The sequence below is a fragment of the Anser cygnoides genome, chromosome 23, assembly GCF_040182565.1.
Source record: "Anser cygnoides isolate HZ-2024a breed goose chromosome 23, Taihu_goose_T2T_genome, whole genome shotgun sequence".
Taxonomy (NCBI): Eukaryota; Metazoa; Chordata; class Aves; order Anseriformes; family Anatidae; genus Anser; species Anser cygnoides.
In genome coordinates, this window is record NC_089895.1 from 4,088,008 (window position 1) to 4,109,814 (window position 21,807).

The 21,807-nt window shown below is 40.6% G+C and overlaps 1 protein-coding gene across 1 annotated transcript in view; it reads left to right on the plus strand.

The window, feature by feature from the left end:
• Positions 1 to 2,408: 2,408 nt before the first annotated feature.
• CTNNBIP1 (catenin beta interacting protein 1) overlaps positions 2,409 to 21,807 on the plus strand; it is a 35,034-nt gene continuing 15,635 nt past the window's right edge. The window contains exons 1-3 of the mRNA XM_066982108.1: positions 2,409 to 2,660; positions 18,584 to 18,674; positions 19,969 to 20,055. Of these exons, the coding sequence (XP_066838209.1) occupies positions 20,049 to 20,055 (7 nt within the window). The 5' untranslated portion in view covers positions 2,409 to 2,660; positions 18,584 to 18,674; positions 19,969 to 20,048. The remainder of the gene's footprint in view (positions 2,661 to 18,583; positions 18,675 to 19,968; positions 20,056 to 21,807) is intronic.

Sequence of the window (21,807 nt, forward strand, 5' to 3'; positions counted from 1 at the left end):
CCTTAAAATCAAGTTCTAATTGTGAGAAACAATCTGTAGCCAATAACACAGGCTCAGGCGTAGCATTTTTATTGCAATGGTGGGCATCCTGCAAGCAGGAGAGCACAGCATAACCTTATCTTCCCTATTACCCAACTCTTGATTCCTTATGTTTCCACATTGGCTGAGTACTACAGGTTCACGAGCTACTCAATGCTTTTTACTACATATATGTACAATTTTGTATGACCAACCATTACTTTCTCCTTTTTCTTTTTTTCCCTTCCTGTCTCATGACCACAGGGGCTCGTGATTTTTTATTTTACTGATATCAAACTTCTCATCTTGTTTTTCTTATCTATCCTCCTTTTTTGGGGACAGTGCGACCTTCCCCTTTTCTGCTTAACATAGACCTCACTGTTCAATCACTTTTGAATATGCAAGATCACTGGAATTTTCCTCTGCAAAAACAAAACCTTATGTCACACAGGTCTACAAAAAGGCTTCCATTGTGAGCACTTTTTGATGGGAGAAATCGGCGATGTATGTGTTGCCTTAGGGTTGTAATTAGGGTTAGGGTTGTTAGGGTTAATGTTAGGGTTGTTAGGGTTTGGAGAGCGAGAAAGCACAGAGTCCTGTTGTGTGTGGGGTTGTGTAAAGGCTCCCCAAGGGAGTTCAGGTCTACCCAGAGGCTTCCATTGGGAGCACTTTTTGACGGGAGAAATTGGTGACGTAGGTGTTGGCTTAGGGTCATAATTAGGGTTAGGTTTACTGTTAGAATTAGGGTTAGTTTTAGTCTCTTGAGCATGCAGCATGTCCTTTGACACTAAAAGTGGCTGTTACAACAGAAAGTTGTCACCTTACTTGATAGCATAACTGAGTAAGGTTGGTGGTGATAAACTAAGGTGGGTCAAAACCTGGTTTATACTCTATTGTTTTAAGAAAATAAATATAAAATTTCCCAAAGGTTTAGGAAGCCTTCTAGTATCTTGGTCCGCAAAAATCTTTCTAAATAAATCTGGGATGTTAAATTTTGTGACATATGATTGTATAATACTGTTGTGCTGTCGCCCAGCTAAACTAGGACAGGAGAGCTATACAGTACTTAGTTGTGAATGGTTTGTTGCCCATGATGCTATCAGGAAAAAAACTTATACTATTGCAAGGGTGCAGACAATTGCTTAATTGTACGGTCCTACTGGCATAAGATGCTTTTGGAAATTTTCCTGAGACTCATATGCTGTGCTAATTAACAGTAATCCAACTGGAGGATCCCAGAGCGATGCTTCTGCATATTTTTTTTTCAGCTTATGCTGGTGCTCTTATGTTCTTTTCTTAAATAATTAATAATCATTACTGCCTGCTGTGCTGTGGGTATATGCTAGTGATCTCAGATCTCAACGTATTTGCACCATTCCTGTTCCTGTCAACAGCTTGGTTTTGCTCTTTGCATAGGCTTTCATGTTAAGACCTTCATTAACTGGCAGTGGGGTATGGATTTCAGTGGCATCGGGCTTTGATGTCATTAAGTAGCAAGCTGTTAAAGGAAGTGCCACCTATTTCATTACTGTGACTATTTTTATGCAATTAAGTTAAATAGCAAGTAGAAAACACGTGCCTGTTACTAAACAGCACTTAGCACACAAAGCCCTTTATCTTGCTGACCCCACAACGACTATTACATGTACGTGATACTACTGTTAGCCTCAGTGGGAAGCCACACCGTGGGTTAGTGACAGCAGGAGCGGATTCTGCCTTGATTTCTCTGTGTTCACCGTGCTTTTACTCGGCTTCGGTCTGCAGCGGGGACGGGCTGCGCCCTCAGCACCTGAGATCGCGTTGATTCGGAGAGTCACGGTAACGAGTGGTTGGGCAGGTGAACGGATGTCTGGCCCGGATGGAGGCTGTCAGAGAAGGTTGTTGGAAGATAACTCCTGGTGGATTAGCTTGAGTTTATGACTTTTCACAGAACCTACTGACGTTTCATAGCACCATAGAACAGCCCGAGCCGGAAGGGACCCCCAGGGACCATCGAGCCCAACTCCTGCTTTGCAGAATTTAATGTTCTTAGCACGCTTTTATCCGGCTACGTAGGTGCCTTAACATCCCGGGGATTTATTTACCCCGGCGCTCCCACAGTCGCCCTGCTCAGCTCAGAGGCCAGCGGTGCGCTCCTGGCGACGCATTTCGGGGGCGGGTCCCAAGGGCAGGCAGGCCCCGCCCCTACCCCATCCGAGGCCACGCCCCTCGCGCGAAGCCCCGCCCCTCCCAGCATGCCACGCCCCTACCCTGCGGAGCCACGCCCCTCTCCGGCAACACCACGCCTCCCTCCCCCCGTAGCCCCGCCCCTACCCGCCGTGACCACGCCCCCGGGTGCAGTGGCCCCGCCCCCGGGTGCTGTGGCCCCGCCCCCTGCCGCGCCGCCCCGCCCCTTCCTGCCGGCCGGCTCTCGGGTGCTGCCTGCGGCGCCGCCGCTGCCCTGGGCCCGGGGCCGCGGCGGGTCCCTCCCCCGGAGCCGCCCAGGCGCCTCCCTCGCCGCCCCCGTCCCCGCCCTCCTTCCCCGGGCCGCCGCGGTGAGTCACGACGGGAGGAGGCGGCCGCACGGCACCGCACGGCTCCGCTCCGCTCTCGCCTCGCTGCCGCCCGCAGGAGCACCGGGGCCGGCCCGGCCCCGCCCGCAGGTGAGCGCGGCCGCCCTTTGTGCGCGGCGCCCGGCCGGGAACAAAGGCGTCGGGGCGGGCAGGGAGGCGCCCCGCGGCCCCGGGCCTCCCGCCGTGCCCGGTGAGGGGCCGCAGCCCCGGGCCTCCGGCTCCGTCTTGTCCTTTCCTTCCTTTTCTTCCTCCTCTTCCTCCTCTCCTTCCTCCTCCTCCTCCTCCCCGCCCCGGGGCCCGGCCACCTGCGGAGGCGGCGGCCGCCAGGCCCGGTGCAGGTACGGGAGGTGCCCGCTTCGCCTCCTGGCATCATCACGGGGCGGCCGGCTTCGGGGTCCCGGCCCCGAAATGGCCGCGTTTCGGGCCGCCAGCCGGGGGTCCGCTCGTCCCGGTGCTCCAGGTGCGCTGGGGCAGGTGGCCCGCCCGTGGGCCGCACGGCAGCAGGCAGCCGCCCTTTGCTTCCCAAAGGCTGCCGTGCTTGCGGCGTCCGAGCCACGGTGAAGCGCAGGCAACCTCCGTGCAAACACCTCGCCTCGGCCGGTGTTTAATTCGTTAGATGTCTTCGCCTATTAGACGTCTTCTGGAGCATCCGAAGCAGCGCTCCGTAACTTTCTACTTGGCGTAAAAATGGACAGCATCCGCAGGCTCACCATAGTTTGGTCTCTCTCAGATCCACGAGCAGCATCGCTTCTAAATCAGAATACAAATTGTGCTCTAGAAGCAGCTGAGAGCTGATGGTAGCTTCTGCTCAACGTCCAGATGCGCTGCATCAGCGAACGTTTGACTTGCAGACTTGCGTTTGCTTTCTCTCTTCCTCAAGAAGGGGATGTTTTGGTCTGTTGTATATCATCTTTTATTTGACCGTTCCTCATCCTGGTACGTTTAACAAAGTAAGCTTTGATGCTTTGTGGGATGAGAGCGAGACATTCTGCAGATGTGATGGTTAAAAAAAAAAACACTAACAAACCAGACACTGGAGGCGAGTTAGGTTTACTTGTTTAGTTTTCTGACCAGACTTACCTCCGGTATGGCGATAGCCATCTCTCGTGAGAATTTTGGGAACATCACTTTTCAATAAATTTACAACATCCAGATTTTCTGTTTAGTTTTTGTTGGTCACTGAATTTGCAAGCTGTCAACTTCTTTTGCCCTTGATACTTGTGGACATCACGTGTGATGTGAAGTAGCCTTCTGAAAGAGAAACATCGTGTAAATGGTGAAGAGTGAGGCTAAAGTTTATGCCTAAAGAAGTTTGTTTTAGAATTAGAGGCCTTCAAAGTGAAGGGACGTACAGAAAGCTCAAGTATTGCATCTTTTGTAAATGCAGGCTTATTTTCTTATTAATCTAAAAGTTACTGTTTGCCTTGAAAAATAAATACAGATAGCAAATAGTGGCAGGTGTACTTCAGATACACTGGAGTTGCTTCGCTTTGGCACTAGCTGGAAAAGCATCATCTCTTATACCGTAATTCTTGCCCCTTGGTAGAAATTGGCATCTTCTTCAGTACAATTTAAAGTTGCTGCTAAGCTGCTTTGCGTGCTCTCTTACTTTATGTGGTGCATGGTAAGAGCGGAAATCTGCGCGGAAGCCTGTAGGATTAAGCAAATGAAAGAGCAAGGCCGTTTTTAACAAGTTAACTGATAGTGGATTGGCTGAAGCGTTATTATGGCTTACCTAAAACTGCTTCAAAGCAATGTCTTTGGTTCAATTCATTTTAAACATTGCAGCAGAGATTAGGGAAAGTCTTACAGGACATGAAGGCTTTCTGTCATCTTTGACAGCCAAACGGGAAGACACTGAATTCTTCATCAGGAAAATCTTCCCAGAGCCTGATAGCGTAATAAATACATATCAGATATACCACGGTTGTTACTTGCTTGGATGCCTGTTTGCGGTTGTGTATAGGAGCTCTATTTATTGCACAAGCACTGTAGGTGTGTAGGCAAAGAGGGTTATTTCTTTGCTTGCGATACGAATTGAAGCCTCTATCATCTTAACACGAACTGGTTAATACTAGTACCTTTCAATAAACATATAACAATAATGTTAGGGAATAGAGGAGCGCAAAAAGGAAGTTACGAATCCCAGTTTAGTGGGAAGTCTGTAGTACTATGAAGTTCTTCCCTCTCTACCATCCTGGTGTCTCAGTACAGTTGCTTTGCAAGAGAAGAGAGGTTTCCAAAACAATTTGTTATTTTCTAACAAACACAACTGAACTGAAACAAAATTTTGTAATCGCAAACGTTGACTGATACACATCTATTGCTAAAAATTAGTCTGCAGTTGCACACAAGGAAATAAACTGAACAACTGCATGTGTTTGGTAAGGTGTGACTAATGTTCAAGATTGATGATTTGCTTAGAAAACTACTTGTGTAAAGATACCTATTTGTATTATTTAATTTGATTTTTTTTTCTTTCCAGAATGTTTGTCAATAACTAATGTGTACACTTGTGATTTTACTAAATATTTCAGTTTGTAAGTTTGTTGTTAACTACAAAGCATCCTGAGCATCTGACCTAGTTTTAGGTGTCAAAAATGCACCAGTGGAGTTTGTATGGAGAAACAAGAGGCTTTTGGAAGCTGCTGTTGAATATGCATGGAGAAACTTCCAGTAGAGTTTTTTTCAAAAAGGAAGGATTAGGTATCTTCAGAAATATTTCCATGCGTGTGGATGCAAAGCTGCATTTCCTTTTATTGCAAGCTGTCATCAGATTGGATTTCCTGCTGAAATGCAGCAAAGGTAGTAGCAGCTGTCATAGCTATACCGGTACCCGTGTGTACATAATGCTGAAGTGACTGGACCTGATGTTAGTGTTTCTAATTGTAAAAATTGTAATCCCAAGAAATATGCCAAATATTTACATTATGGGAGTTGACCTAAGTGTATAGCAAGAGGGTGGTTATAATTCAGTTTTCAGACAGTGAGAGTAAATGACTTTCTGCTAGGTTTCCAGATATTTTAACAGTGATGATGCAGCCAGTCAATCATGTTCTTTATTTAAACTATTACTATTCAAAATGGTACTTCAGAAATGGTACGGTAGGAAATCCAGCCAAAAATAAATTTTGGTTTGTAACAACAAACGTGTCAAGAACAGCAAAGAAATCTTAGCACATAACAGTTTTGATTGAGCCCTCTTTAAAAAGCAGTTAGTCCTGCATGCTTTTCCAATAGATTAACTAAAATCCATCATATCTTGTAAGATTCTTTCTGAAGGTATGTCCGTAAATATTTTTTGTCTTCCGTGTTATGTACGGTTTCTGCTTAGATGGTTTAACTCTTATTTGTGATGCCTCTTTGTAAATTTTAGTTTGAAATAACTCTTTGTATCACAAGTATTAGAGTTTTTGTTTTTAGTTTGAGTGTTCTGATTTGCTGCCAAATTAATGGTATTCATTAATTTAATTTCAAGAAAGCTCTTGCAAGTATACAAGTAGGTGAATAGTCCCAGATGATGCTAATATTTTGACGCTGATGTACACAAAAATGTAAATTAGTATAATGAAAGCATTCTGTCACCCACTCCACACCCTAAGAAATGATGGTAGTCTAATGGTCTTGCTTGTAAGTACATGGGAGAAATAATAAATATGTTTTAAATTTAATAAAAACTTTGTACCAACAAACTTGACTTCAGTTAGAAAAAAGCAAAGCATTCTGTTACTGTTCATGATGATGTTCTGTCTCTAATAATAGGTGAGACTTACGGTTCTTTTTCCTTTTAAAGAGCCATGGCCTGACCACGAGCTTTTTCAAAAGAAAAAAAGACCAGAATGAGTAAAACTACGGAAAGTTAATAGGTGAGAAGAAACCAAAGATCAGAAAAATAACTGAAAATCTTCAATCGATGATTGAAAAAGGAGAATACTCTTCTGACTCTGGAATTTGTTTTCAGACTCAGTGTTGGGGAAACATTATGTAACACATATTCCTTAAAAATGAGGAAGGGGAATTGCTTGTTTCTGCTCACTATTGTAGATTTGATAGAACATTACAGTGCTCATACATAGGTTAAGTGTCACTGTGAAGAAAGGAGGTGTAATCATACTTCTTCACTAAGTGTTTTGGGGGTTTTACAGAATATCAAATCCGCAAGCGTATTTTTTGTTGGTAATTGTGATTTTTTTTTTGTGTGTTGTTATGCTATTTTAGCATTAAAACAAACAAACAAGAAAACCATCTGTAGATAAAATGCTGCAGAGGGGGAACCAAAAAATTCTACTTGGACTTGTGGAACTCCTGTGACTGACTTGTAACAACTATTGATCAGGGAACAGAAATGCAGCCGATAGGTTTGTATAACGCTGCACTTGACTCGGGATGTTCTGTTTCCTGCAAGTATTTAGACCATTTATCTGGTTTTGGAATGTCTATTTTCTCAATATATTATGAGGATAACTAGCAAATATGGAAGCAACTGAAGTAAAGCTCTGTTTATGACCATGACCAAGCTCTGAAACTTTCTGACTCAGTTTATCCTTCTGTAAAAATGAGTTGACTAATTCGCAAGAATGTTGTGATGTTTAATTAAGTGTAATTGTTTTGCCTGTGAACTCATCCAGGTCTTGATTCAGTGCACACTGAAGTCAGTGAGGAGCTTTTAATTAATTTGATTGAGCTTTAACTGAGCGTACGTGTACAGGCACCCATGTGCGCTTAAAGGAAGTGTGACCTAAGTTTTTGCTACAGACTTTATTTAGAGTGGCAGCATGAAGGCTGAAACAGTTTCAAGTAAAATTACTGATAGAGGCTTTTTGTAGAAATGAGAAGGGGATAGTGTGGTTCTGGTCACCTCTGATGTCTGTTACCATACTCATTTAAATAGATTGCTAACTTTGTGCTGGATCTTATACGGAATGCTGGTAATTTCATTGTGTCCTGGTGGCTTGCTCAGTCGGTCTGGGGATGCAGTACCAAACTTCAAGATAAACATGGTAACTGAATGTTTATGCAGAAATAATCAGCAATAACACACTTAAAATATAATTAACTTTAAGAGTTGATGCCAAATTGAGAAAAATAGGAGCATTCACGTCTGCTTAGCTCTTTTTTTTTCCAGGAATGTATGTAGATGCCAAATCATACTCATTGGTTTATGTGGAATTCGTGAAAGGGTTTGCTTAACTCCAGAGGTCAGAAATGTCTTTTTTTTTTTTAAACAGAACTGTTATCACTGAAACTTTATTTAGCAGCTCCAGAAGACTGCAAAATACATCTTTCACAAATCACATAAACCTTTTTGCAACAAGTTTCTCATGCTTTACTGCCATGATTTAGTTCACTAGCTCTTACAAAAGATGTTTTAAACCTTAGGTAAGATTCCATATGTGTAATAGTGCTTGTATGTGAGGAAATATAGTTTTGGCACTTTGTTTTTAATATATCTATTTCATTGTTCTTAATAGCTGTGATTTTTGATATAACCGCTACAAGCTCCTTCCTTTGGTTGATGTTAATAAAGATGTACTGTAATTGTACTAACAGTTTGGAAAGTGTAAAAATCTGCCTTCAGCTTCTGTAATTCTCTTTTCTCAATCTGCCTTAAATTAGGTGGCTATTGCATGCAGCATCTTCCTCGGGGAAGCTTTCTGAAGCGGTGTGAGATCTCATGGTGCTTTTAACTTGCAGAAGAATCTGCCTTGTCTTGAATGTTGTTGTTAATGGTTTCTGAGCTAAGACCTTTTGTTATAATTCGTATATATTGGAGTTTGATTAATCAAAATGTATTTTATTGCATCTTTATGATTCTCCCGTTCTTAGTGGAAGGAGTGACATTTATCCTGTAGATGTACTGAACTCTACGTATTTAGGAGATCTTGAAACAATCAGTTTTAAGTATTTAGCTTTGTTACTGTTAATCCTTGAATAAATCAAACCTGCCAGGCAGTTCTGCTTCCAGTTTTCCATGAATCTCAGGTTGGTTGCCTTTAACACGTGAGTGTCCTCGATCTTGCCTTAGCCTGTGATTCTTCCTGTTGTTTTGGGACTCTGACGTTGGCCGGTCCAGCACTGACTGGGACTTCATATAACGCCTAAAGCTCCTGTAGTCAGTATTTACTTCTCTCCAGCCTGTGTGTGTGTTTGTAGGGTAGTGCTAAAGAGTGATTTCTGCTGTCAAACAATGACCTCATACAGGATTATTTCACAGTTCAGGGCTAATATAATTACCTTTACATACAAAATTGTGGCTAGGGAGGAAGGAAATTGCATCCCTGTTCCTGAGAAATAGGAAGTCTCTTGAAGGCAAGAGTTCCTTCCTTGTAATTCCTCTTTACCAAAAACCATAGATAGCAAAACATCTGCAGTGAAATTGGGTTGTAACTAGGAATTTGTATCAAGTTTGTGAACATTAAATACTCTCTTTAATTGATAAGTTTTTTTCTTTCTCTCTGTTGACCTAAAGAGACTAACAAAAATCCTTTTGTTTTGCTTTTTTAATAGATCCTTCAGGAAGCAGGCGAACTGGTATACTTCTGTAGATGTGATTAGAACAGCCATTTAGACCAATTTATCAAACATTACCAAGAAACTTTTCAATGAGTATTCTTTTATGAAGGTCCTAGGGGAGCAAGAAGGGTCTCTTGGCCATATCATCCAATAATAAAGATGCTACCAGATCACTGAGGAGACAGAGGTTCTGTGCTGGGGTCAGGGGAAAAAAGGTGGATCAGAAACATTTGTATTAGACAAATAGCCATTAAGTCTTAGTTTGAGCAAGAAGTATTAATGAAATACCACTCCAAAGGGTTTGAAAACCTGAACTATGAAGGTTCAAAACTGAAAGCATTTGGCTTCTTTGCTTATGCAGCGCATCCATGCAGAAAGGTATGCAATAGGGTTATGGTGTTCATTTTTTTTTTTCTCTGAAGGGGCAAGATAAGTTGGTGTCATAAGGGGTTTATTTGTAACTCTTTTCCAGCAAATGTTATTGATGTGTGAGGCCAGAACAATATTACATGCTGTTATATCCAATGGTTAGGCAATTTTGGTAGTCAACAGCTATTAATCTGAAAGTGTCCTTGATTCTAACACTGTACTTTGATACAGTATTGCAAAACATGAAAATGCTAAATAGCAACCTAATAACAGCTCACGTTTTAATTGCTTACAAAAAATCTAGTTAGCCATAATCTCTCTTATAAAAGAGTTGTAGGTATTTTCAGTGTTAAATGCATATGATCTGGCATTAATGGTGTTCAGATGTCAGTACAAATTACAGGGCAACATAAGTCATGTTTTAAATTGAAAGCTATCCCTAATATGCTAGGCATCTGTAGAAAGATACTATGCTGATGAGTACCAAAGTACTGCCTATAAATATAATGGTGCTTCAGCAAGTGGGATAGTGGAGAGAAATCCTTTGCAGTAGGCATTGCTTGTGATGTCTGCCATTTCTGGTTAAATATAACAATGCTGTGTGCTTAAGCTGCTGAGAAGTTGGTTGCTAGACCACAGGCAGCTTGCCTCCAAACGTGGTACTTCTATTTTGGGGGGGCATGCTTGTAAATTAAAATTAAATGTTATTGTTAGTTTAACTGCTTGCAGATACTTACTGGCATTTTGCGTGTTCTGGTTTTAGACTGTTCTGTATGGGTTTGTGATCTGTTAGCAGTGTCACTTGCCTTTTTGCTAACAAAGATTGAGGCTGCAAATTTTTGTACTAGCCAGAGGTTAACAGAGCAGTTTAATTTAAAAATCTGAACGCAAATACAGTATTGAAGCTGGCTGGAAACATAGCAGATGCTGAAGTGTTTTTCCATTAGTGCTGCCTGGTAATTCTGAATGTGTGATTGTTCATGCGTTTCATGTTCCATTTCAAGCCACTTGAGAATTACCGAGGAATTCAGAAAAAACATCCTACCTAGGGCATTCATACCTACTTGCATCAATTTTGACATTGTATTTTGTTGCAGGGGAGCACAATGTAGGCACAGTAGGCTTTTTTTAGGGTCATTAGGAAGACTGAACCAATTTCTTGCTTCTCCAGTCAACTAATTGTTTATTAGTGTTTATAGTGTAAGGTCTTTATGCCCTATGAATTAAGTTTTTTTTTTGTAGCCTGTTGAGTTTGGTTTCTGTAATATTAATGGCAGTCTCCAGGAAAACCCAGTTTTACAGGTAATGATCTGTAAGTCTTCAGAAGTTTGCAAGTTCAGTGTTACTACTTCTTGCAGAGCTTCTTTGAAAGCATGACTTCGGTCATAAAGCTGAGTTTACAAGAAGATGATGTGACCACAATTGCTGGCCTTGATCTTCTTTGTGCATGTTGTGTATTGCCCCTTGGGTCAGTTCCTGAAATGAACATGGGATAGACGTGTGCTGCAAGAGTCTGTCATTGGTGACCATAATTAATAGCCCCAAAATATGATACTTCATTGACGGAGATGTTGTACGGATATGTATTTGTCTGATGTGTGTAGCACACCAACTACGGAAAATGGGAGAGAGATACAGAAAATAATTTAATTCCTGTAGGGTATTGATAAAATTGTTACTTCTGATGCTCATTTTTTTCACTAGTTTGATTCAAGAGAAAATCAAACTACGCAAATAAAGCTAGTTTCTTTAGAACAAAAGAGGCACCACAAGTTGTCTCGTATGTTCACATGCTGGAAGCTTGGTTTTTTGTTTCCCAAAACCTAGAATATTTAGAATTTACAAAGAGATCCATAGAAAGCATTGTTTTGTCTTGAGGCACGTGTGGCACTTGTTTTACAGCCCTAATTCTTTTGTGAGAGATGCCTGGTAGTTAAAATTATTGGCTATCTATCATTATGACCTAATTTCCTGTTTAGAAGATTTGTAGCTTTGTTATAAATAGGTGCGTGAGCCTATGTGAAAGGTGCTAGCGATCAGGACAAGAGCAGCGCTCTTCAGTTCAGCTGTTGAAGATCATCTTGACTAAAGTAAAGTATTGTAATATTTCTTTAGTTGTTTCTTTGGCTTGGGATAAAATTTGAGGATGAACTGCTGTAGTTAAGTTTTGTAACTTTTAAAAGATTTTTTTTGACATTTCTTTTTGAAGTGTGAATACATACATGAAATTAAAATCTTATTTACAGTTGTGTTGATGTTACTATGTTTAATTTCAGAGGCTTCAAGACGACTGACGTGAACTGCCTAGAAATCTGTACTGCCTCTTTTAACTATATGAGGCATGATAGATGTCTTCTGTTATAAAGCTTGCTGCTGTGGTACACCAAAAAATATAAACCTAGTTTGTGTGTGCCTGAAGGTCAGGAGACAAGCATCATTTTCATAAAAATTGTGATTATAAAGCTAGGATTGTAGCTTGAACATTGATGGAAGAACTGCTTTATTAAATTGGGGAGCTTTTCTCAATGCACTTCATTACCACTATTGAAGTGCTTTCTGAAGCTCTGGAGGGTGATCCAGCACTGGGGGGAGAGGAAAAAAAAACACAACTGCCTGTTTTTGTAGTTTTTCATGTCTAAGTGGCAGTGGTTTGGGTTGTTTCCCATCCCTCTTGAAGAGGGAGGACTGTACTGTTGTGTTCAAAATTTAAATCTAATGTTTAAAAGATGTGAACCTACCACTGGAGTTCCAGCTGACTGGGACTAAATTGAGTAAATTGACTAAAATCTGGGATTCAGATTCAATAATCGTATAGAAGATTATACTTAACATAAAACAATAAGATGAAAAATGCGCGTTAAATATTTCAGTTCTTACTGTTCACCTATAAATAGGTAGCTGTTACGAATTCTCCATTGTCATGTCCCTCTGGAGATGGGAATTAATCCAGCCTCCAGCTGCCTGTGACTGAAGGTCATGAGTCAGATTGAATTAGAGGAAAATTTGTAGCAGGATTTTGCAGACTCTGGTTCCTGACTTCAGGTTTTAGGCTCCAGCTTGGAAGGTTTTTAGGGCTCAAGCTGTTCTCTGAAAAATGTCATTTGAAAATTAACAAGGCTTAAAGGTGCAGCGTCCCCTTGCGCTTACAAGTTTCCCAGTATGACCATATTTTAACCACTGAAGTACTCAATAGTACAGCTGTGGAGGCTAATAGCTTAACCTTGGATAATGATATCACAGAGTTAAAGGGACCTCTTCACGCTGGCTGTTAACTCAATTTGTGTAGTGCAAATGAAAGCTGCAGTGGTCGGTCTTATTCACCCTAACTTCTTATCTGAGCTTTTATAATCCTATCCCATTAATTGAGGTTTTTAGCTGCCTTGAACAGAACCTGCCAGATTCAAGGAAAAAAAACCCTAGCTCCTATTGGATTTCTTTTGGCTATAACTAGAAATGATATAATGCATTAAAGAGGTAGTCGGCTGTAACCTACATTTTAAAAAGCTCACCAGGTGGCTGCTGTAAGTACCCTAAATTATTAAGACTGAATATGTAAAATATTACTAACATTTACTGACAGTTTACTGCCTTTTTTCCCCTCAATTTAGGCTGTGCAAACTGCTTCATTTCACCTTTTTTCCAATACCAGTAAAATGGCGATGTTCACAACGGCAGCAGTAGGAGATCTCCAGTGTTGGGGGAAATACGGAATTGGAAGGAACAAAAGCTCACGTTGCTTTTTGTTGCATGAAATAAGCATGCCTTTAAAATGAAGTGAGGTGCTTAAATAGTTCGATTTATGCAAAATTTACCAACGTTCATTTTTCAAATTTTTTTTTTCTGTTGGGATGTGAAATTATCTTAGGTTCTTTCTCTTTTTTTTAAAGGGTGGGGGCGTTAGTAATTTAGAAATTCTTTATTTTAAACCCTTCTGTGGTGTTGCCCAGCAAAAAAGCCTTTCCAGGTTTTGAATTCATAAGAGTGTAGGTGGAAGTGAGAGAAATACAGTTATAAATCTGTGATTTCCAATTGCTGCGTGCTGGAATCCTTCTTTACTGAAGGAGCTTGGTGAAAACACTTCTTGCCAGCGAGCTTCGGTTTCCTTAGGAGCTGTTTCCATCTGTTCATAAAACAGAGCTGTTAAACTGAGTGTGTGTTCACATTTCTTCTGTCTACATTTTTTTTTAAAGTGAAAACGGGGTAGTTGATGTTCTAAATGTGGCAAGGAAAACAAAGGGGGCTGGCTAAGTGGAAAGGTCGTATTTTTTCACTTCATACTGGACTGTTGTGTGCAGGGTAGTAATTGAAGGGAAACCTGGTGTGGTCTTTTCTTTCACTTTTGGGAGGGATTTTCTTTTCGCAATTGACTTTTCAACTTAACACTGTGGAAAGGTAGTTGAGCATCATTTCCATTAGCGGAAAAGTTGAAAAATATTTAGCCCTCTTCTACCTTGGCAGCGTTCTTGTGAAGTAGCCCAACTGTTCTCGGGCATACATACGTCTGCTTCCAAAGTATGTCCATTTTACTCGCATCCCTAGCTTGCTACCTTGCTAGAAAGTGCAACTTTTTGCATGAAGAAGGTGATATTTGCCCTTCCTTTTGCACAGGGGACAGCATTGCACACACTTTTTCCACTACCAGACAGATCAGTTTGGTAGGCAGGCAAACGGGGACTGGAGCAGGGATGTCAGACGTGCTCGGCTCTGCCCAGTCCACATGTTGGGCCTTGCAAAGCAAAAAGCATTCCAGTGATCCTCGCCCAGCCCTTCTGCAGGCAGAGCGAGGAATGAAGTGCTGAAGAACAGGGCAGCTTTTCCATTTGCTTACTGACCCGCGTTTACTGCTCGAGAAAGGGAGACAACGTTTTTAAACCCAGATTTGCGCTCTGGTAAAGCTGGGCTGGCAGCTTTGGCTGTAATATACGGATCCTCCTCATTTATTATTCTGCCTTGTGAATCATATTAATAATACATGAGGCCCAAGTTTCGTTCCCTATGTGTGTGCCAAACAAGGAAAAATTAGGTGACCCAATTATGTCTGTTTTGCAGAGTTGGATGCAGCAGGACAAACTTGTAGGATTTGGTCTTTTAACACAGTTTAGTGAAAGATACAATTATTTCAGCCAAAAAAAAAAAAAAGCTATGTTTTTGAATTGCACAGCTGAGTCTTTTTCATGAGAGAGGCATTAAATAATGGCACTGGGAAGTACAACTGTGCTTAGCTGCAAGATAGACAAGGTATTGGCAGCTCAAAACATTCCTTTTGACCTTGCGAAACTGTCTCACCCGTACCTGGAGAGACCAGTTCCAGCCGTGATAGAACAGGGCATCCCGTATGGCTTCACCAGCTTTTGGTACCTCTTCCTTCAGCACTAGTAATTTAGGTATGATCACTGGGAATTCGACAACATTCAGAAATACTTTGCTTAGACCAAGAAATATCAATGGATGTGTAACTGGGCTTATGAATATCCTTGGGTTCTACCTCTTTATTCTCAAAAAGTTTACGCAGAAATCGTTATTAATTCAGTTAAATCTTTCCTTTTTTAGCTGGGAGATAACAACTGTGTTTATTTTTAGATTCAAATTCTTCTAGGCCCATATCCCATTTGTTCTCTTGAATGAGCAGCCTTCCAGTGAAGTCCGGTTAATGCTGTGGAAATCCCTTCAGTACATAACTGTTTGTATTTTTCTATCTCCCTGTCTGGCTTTTTGTGCTGAAAAGACAGATCAAAATGTTGTGGGATTGTTTCTCGTATGCAACATAATGTATTTGACAAGAATAAGAAAACACATTAATTCTGTGTTTTTCCTATTACAGTAGGATTCAGTGGTTCTTTGATAACAGTTTGATTTATAGGACATGCCAAATTAGTTGCTGGTTGGTTTTCCTCTTTGCTGATCAGCTGCCGTTGAGCCGCCAGCATCCTTCACTCGGCATGCTGCGTCCTGGTGCCTGTTCCATTTCCTTAAGCTGCTGTAATTCAGTGACATACATATTTTAAACCATGTTTCTTTTTGATTATTATGCCTTATGTTTTAGCTTAAAAACTCATTTATCTCTCTGGTTGGGGCAGCATCGTGAGTTAAATGTTAGAGCCTAAGACTTCCACCTCTTGCCAGCTCCTGCATGGACTACTCTGAGCTTGTAAACATTGCTTCACTGCTGGTAAGACTTTTGTATGTTAAAAAATACTCTGACCCAAGCATACAGCATTGTAAGGAAGTAGAATTATTTAGGAGAGAAGGACAAGCATGGAATGAAACTGGAGACTTTGTGCGCAGTGAAGTTATTTCATTTCCGTGGTGAAGGACCTTGCATGGTTTTATCTGTTCCGAAGTCTTTGCCTGGGAATGTAAGCCCATTGGGGCTGGAAGAATTTTGATTGTAAGTCTGAAAAATGGTTTTATGTTCTTGTATTCCAGTGACACCTTAAGTGAAAGGTGTTTGGTTATGCTTTCTCACGCGTGTGGGAGTACACAGTGTGTAGCTGGGCTTCAGCAGAATCTCGCAACCAGGAGAAAATCTGCGTCTTACTTTCCGTGGAGGAGGTCCTGATCGGCGTGACTAGCCCAAGCAGCTGTTTTTAGTACCTGTACAATTGTTGAGAGGCTTGTGCGACGATCAAGTGACGCCAACCTCCCCATGTCCTGCAGCACTCACAAGCTGCACGAAGCAGTCACCATTTGTGTAGACAAAGGGACAAAAAATTGAGCAGAGGCAAAATAAGCAATGACTTTGCAGGAGCGGAAGGTGGGTACAGGTGAGCAACGAATTAGCAGAATTTAGAGATGGTAAAATTCTAAGAGCCAAAGAATTAACCTGAGCTGAGAAGTGTTTTGGGATGGCTCACTGTGTTAGCACACAGGTCCATTGGGGCTTTCAAGGCTGTGAGCATAACTCATCCTGGTGATGATTCAGCTGTCCTTCAGCTGTCTTGCTAAACTCTTTCTCACATTTTGCACTTCTTCCCTCCCACCCCTAAAATACATAGTTGCGAAATATTTTTAGATCCTATTTCTTAGGGTTCGTTAGGGATGAATGTGGAAGTGTTGATGTATAATGGAAAGCGCTGGCCGTGTGAGCTGATGGTTGTCGTAGCTGGGAACAAGGAAGTAGAATGTGTGGCTTTGGACTGGTCACCAGGCCTTTTGTTTTGTCCTCACACCTTTAAGAACAAGTGATGAAACCTGATTTATATCATTTACTCCAGGCATTTGGAAGCCTTTAGCAGTAAATATGCACATTCAGAGGATTTGCCCTGCAGTTTAGCAGAGATTTTTTCGAGGTACGGTGTGCAAGCTCGATGATCTATCCATTTATTTGCTGTGACGATGGTGAGGTGAGTTCAGCTGGTGAGCAACTGTGCGGATCTGACAGAGGCAGCATGTTTTTAGTACTGTTGGTGACATGGAAAGGGGCTGCTGTTGTTTGTAAGTGAGACTATGCAATTGAAGCCTTCTAGCTGGTCATGAAAATGACGTGTATAGAGTGTGTTTCAGTTCTCAGCTGAATTCCCCTGAATTTATAGGGTCAGGAAAACGTTTGATCTTTCTCTTTTAATTTGTGTTTGGTGTTAAATATAACATAAATGCATAATGACTATTCTTAGCAATTTAGGGGAGGATTGGGAATTCTGCTGGTAGCCATAAATACTCTGTAACTGTCAGTAGGACCTAAATGCATCTCAGAAGTGGTTAGTACCTGTGTGCTGATCTTTTCCTTTAGGAAGGAGCTCTCACAGGTGTGTGGTGAGTATTTGTACAGTCTGTGTGGGTTCTTTGAGGTCTACAGAAATGAGAGCAGCAATTAGATCCTGTAAATGGTCCTGTTGTCAGTGCTGTAGATAATCTTTCCTGGGACTGCGTTGCATATTTAGAGGGCAAGAACAGTGGGAACTAATTAGCGAGGTATGGCTTAAATAGAGCAGGCAATTTTTCTCCTCTGGAGAAATGAAATGAATTCTTTTAAGCCCATGATAAAGCTCAGCTGCTGCAGCGCTGCTTAGTAAGAGTCACAGTTGAGAACATATGGGTGAAGCTAGCACGTACCTTGAATTTAGCCTTTTTCTGATAAACCTGTTGTACAGAATGGATGAGTAGCCCTAGCTACTCCGTCCTTGTTTCTCTGCTAGTAAAGGCGTCTGCATGGGGTCACCATGAACAGCCATGAAAGAAACTGGATTAGTCTAGATTTGCCTTCACTTACTAACTTTATTTTAAAAAAGAGAGTGTGTTTGATAAGTTAACAAGTGGTGCAGGTATGTGTATCTTCCCTAATCAGAAGTTCTTAATTAAATATAGCAGCTTATGGTAATTATTACATAGTTCTAGCTGTGATGCTGTCCTAAGTAGCAGGCCCTTACTATTTCATTGCACGTAAAAGGACCTGAACTACCACTTCATTTGTGAGCTTGAACAGCTTGTCTTGCAGACTAATGTGATGGCAGTAAGAGTTGTAAACTCTTACCAAGCCGATGTGCCCAGTGTAAGTTGTGAAATATGTTCAGAAATATGTCACAAGTCTAAAAAAAACGCATGTAACTGTTCGACATTGGGGACTGAACAGTGAGGTTGGTCTGAAACGTTCTGAGCAAAAGAATTTTATAGCCCAGCACTTAATTGCCAGTCTTTGTAATTGCTATATTCACATAACATATGCATAGCTGAAAACAATAATTTTGGTCAAAGTCACCATGCCTTCCATTTCTCCCTAGTTTTCCTCAAATCTTTGGTAAGCTACGCCTGTTTTTTTTAATCTAGAAGAAATTACATGTCCCTACTTTTATTGGCTTTTCCAGGGAGCTGGGGTTTATGCTGAAAGCTTCTTAAAGAATGCAAAGCTGAATGCATTCCATTCTCAAGTGATTGGGAATGTCATTGGTATGGACAGGGTGTAAATCTTGCAGATGTAGAATGGCTTGACCTTTAAGAAAACTTATTCTTTAAGAATAAAAAGGATCTACAAACTCCAGACTAGCCTACGCTTTTATGAATTTTGGCTAGACCAAGATATAAAGCAGACTGTGATTCAAAACATACTGAATAGTTTTTTTTTTTTTTTTTTTTTTTCTGGTTCTCGGCTTTTCTGCATATATTTCTGTAATGCTTTGCTCATTTTCTTTTCACAGGGCAGTTTCTCCATCCTGTTTTTCCCAAATCTGACCATTAATCGGGACTGAACACACGGATTATCTGATCTTCTGTGGTTTTTAGAAGCAGGTATGTTGGCAGGGAAATCTTTTAATATTTTACTTGTTTGGGACGGTGGGGGAGCTTTCTTCATATATGTACCAGAAAGAGTTGTAGGTTTAGAGAAATTCTGGTAAGTAACATTTCATTATGTATAGCATATTAATGTCACTTTCTTGAGAAAGCGAATTGGCTAAGTACTTCAATAAGACTTTCCAGTCCTTCGTTTGTAGAGATGGATTGTGCTGACTTCTGAGAATAGACTAGCTTTGTAAGTGGTTGTGGAAATTTACTGGTGTAATTATATGATACATATGGTGGGTATTATTTGTCATCCTAAAGGATATGATTCTTCTATGATTCTTCATGAAAGCTTTATGTAACAGGGACAGAGATAGGTTTAAAGTTTTCAGTCTCAATATTGACTTAAGACTTTTGTTTCTACTTGAATGTCAAGTAGGAAAAGCTGTGGTAGCTGAAATTCACCCAAAATAATTATGCGGTGTATGAAGAACAAAGCACTGTTGCGCTGTAATCTTAATTTAGCCTCTTTATACATATATTTTTGTAGCTTTTGAATCATGCTGCGTATTTTCACACCATGTTGCTACTACCACTGTAAGGTATTCACCGAATGGGTAGATTTTAGTATTTCTTAAAACTTCCTGTTAAATAGGTAGCTTCATGATGAATCCATCTTGGTTGAAGCTTGCTTCGGAAGAACCAGATTTAAATAGGAATATTTCATCATCCCTTTTTAAAAGTTTGATAAATTAATAAGCAACTGGAAGACTATTATACTGGAAAACAATGAATAACTACATATGATTGACTGTCAATCTCTCAAATCATCTGATGTGTAATGAATGGGATGCTGAAATGTGTGGATCTCCCCAGCTGGCATGGAAGCACCAGCGGTATTTTCTTGGAGCTTGTGGATAGTGCCACCTATTGGTTGATATTCCATATAACTTCCATTCTTAAACCCTAGGTGTGTTACCATGTTTCAGGTGTCTTGGTTTTGTTTTTTTCCTGGAGAAAGGAAAAAACAAAACACTTCGGCTTCAGAAAGAGCTTTTTTTTTTTTTTTTCCTCAGTGCAATACATGGCATGCTGATGGAGGCCTTGAGACTGTGAAAAGACCTCTTATACAGTGTTACCGAGTTCTCTTTCTGTAAACATGATTTTTCATCCAGTTTCTTTAGAAGTATAAAGTCATGCACTTTTAAACTACTTCGAAGCACTTATTTGCTGTCTCTGGCTGCTCCACTCGTTGCCCTGTCAGTCTTTGTTCCCAGACTTTACTGATTGCGTTTCTTAACAGAACCGTTGGATCCATTTGGAAGGAGAGATGTGCCCATTTGTCTGAGCAGACTTCTGTGAAAGCTAAAGTAGTGAGAAGTTATGTCAGGTATCATTATAGAGTATATTTATATGAAGAACCACATAAAAGAATTGAGGAAAAAATACAAATATGATAAACTCTTAGATTAATTTTTTTTAATTACCTCCTTATTTGTGGCATTTGATGCTGTAAGTCAGACCAGTCAAGATATCCATGCATTTCCAAACATGGATATGACAAAATATTGTAATTACTCCTAAGAACATTGTATCTTTTTCTTTATGATTTTCTAATGTAGAAATTTGAATTATTTTTTTCTACTGCTGCAGGACTAATTAAGTTCTAACAGATTAAATTGTCCTATCACACAGGCCCATTAGGTGTGATATTATTAAACCTTGCTGCTCTGAGTGTTTTGTAGAGTGATAGATTGGTGCAATTTGGAAATGCTGGAACGGCATATATTGGCGTAATCTAGCAGATCAAAACAGTACTGTAAGACATATTACATGAATAGAATTTCTCTATTGACAGTAAGTAGAAAATGAGGAAGAATTCAATGCCTTTTTTGGGAAGGACCAGGGCAGGGGGATAAGTGCGTAAAGAGAGGTCTGTAGGAGAGTGGAGAAAAAAGTAAGTTGGACTTGATGACATAAATGTATTGTGTATTTGAGAGGGGACTGTGCAGATGAAGAAATGAGGCAAAAATGTATACAGGACAGTCCTGTTATATTGTTTGTTCTCTTCTAAATTGATTTCTTTGGCTATTAATACAGCACCTTCCTGCTTCAAGTAACAATATTAAGGAGATAAAATAGTAGTATGTATCAGTTCAACATGAAGAACCAGTCGCACATTTTCAACCTTTCAAACTTGTTTGGTATCTTGATTTAATGGTTATTGTTTCATCTGTCTCAGGATAGACATAACTTAACATCTCTTGCTCACTGTCTTACTTGGTTCGTTAGCTTACTGTTGACATCACTTGTTACCACTCACAAATTGCACTGAGGATTGCACTCCTAGGAACCTAATCCAATCTACTTACGTCAGAGCCGATGTACGAAATTATGAGATCACTTCATTCCCCCTTCAGAAAGCAGTTTGCTGATTATAGCAAAAAATAAAATAATCACCACCTTGCAAATTTACAGGCTACAAGTTTTTGAGCCCAACCATCTCTACCGAATGGGTACAATGCAAATCTTCCCAGTGGGAACTTCTTCAGACAGGACTGGTGATAGAGCTTTCTCCACTCTGCTGTCTTCATGCTAAGTAATGTGGGTGGTAAAGCCTATCCCTGCAGCTGCTACTTAAGTTTGCATTATTTCTGACTCATTCAGGAGGGCCCGTGTGTAATTTTGAACTGTTTCCACACCCAGATTACTTTCCCTTAAAAATAATAGTGATGATAAAGTGGGGGGAGAGGTTGGTAATGACTACAGGAGAACATTACATGGAAAAGAGTGGTGTTTGAACCTGCTGTGGTACAGTCTTCACTAAGCATATCTCATGTCTCAAGTATTCCCTTCGTTACTAAGATTTAAGAAATCAGATTTATAGATTCATATAGGACCAGACCCAGTTGTGTGAATGAAAACTGATTGGAGGATGATTCTGGAGCCAATTCTCTGAGCTGTGCATTGTGGAAGAGTGGCTGCTTTACACTTCCATCCAGGGATTCCTTAGCAGGGGTTATGTTTCTCCAACATACAGTACTTGTAATAGGTTTATTTAGTTTATTATGCTGCTGTATCGATGTATTATTTGAAGCATTATTATTTCCTAAATTTGCAGTTAAGATTTTTACTGTTGTTG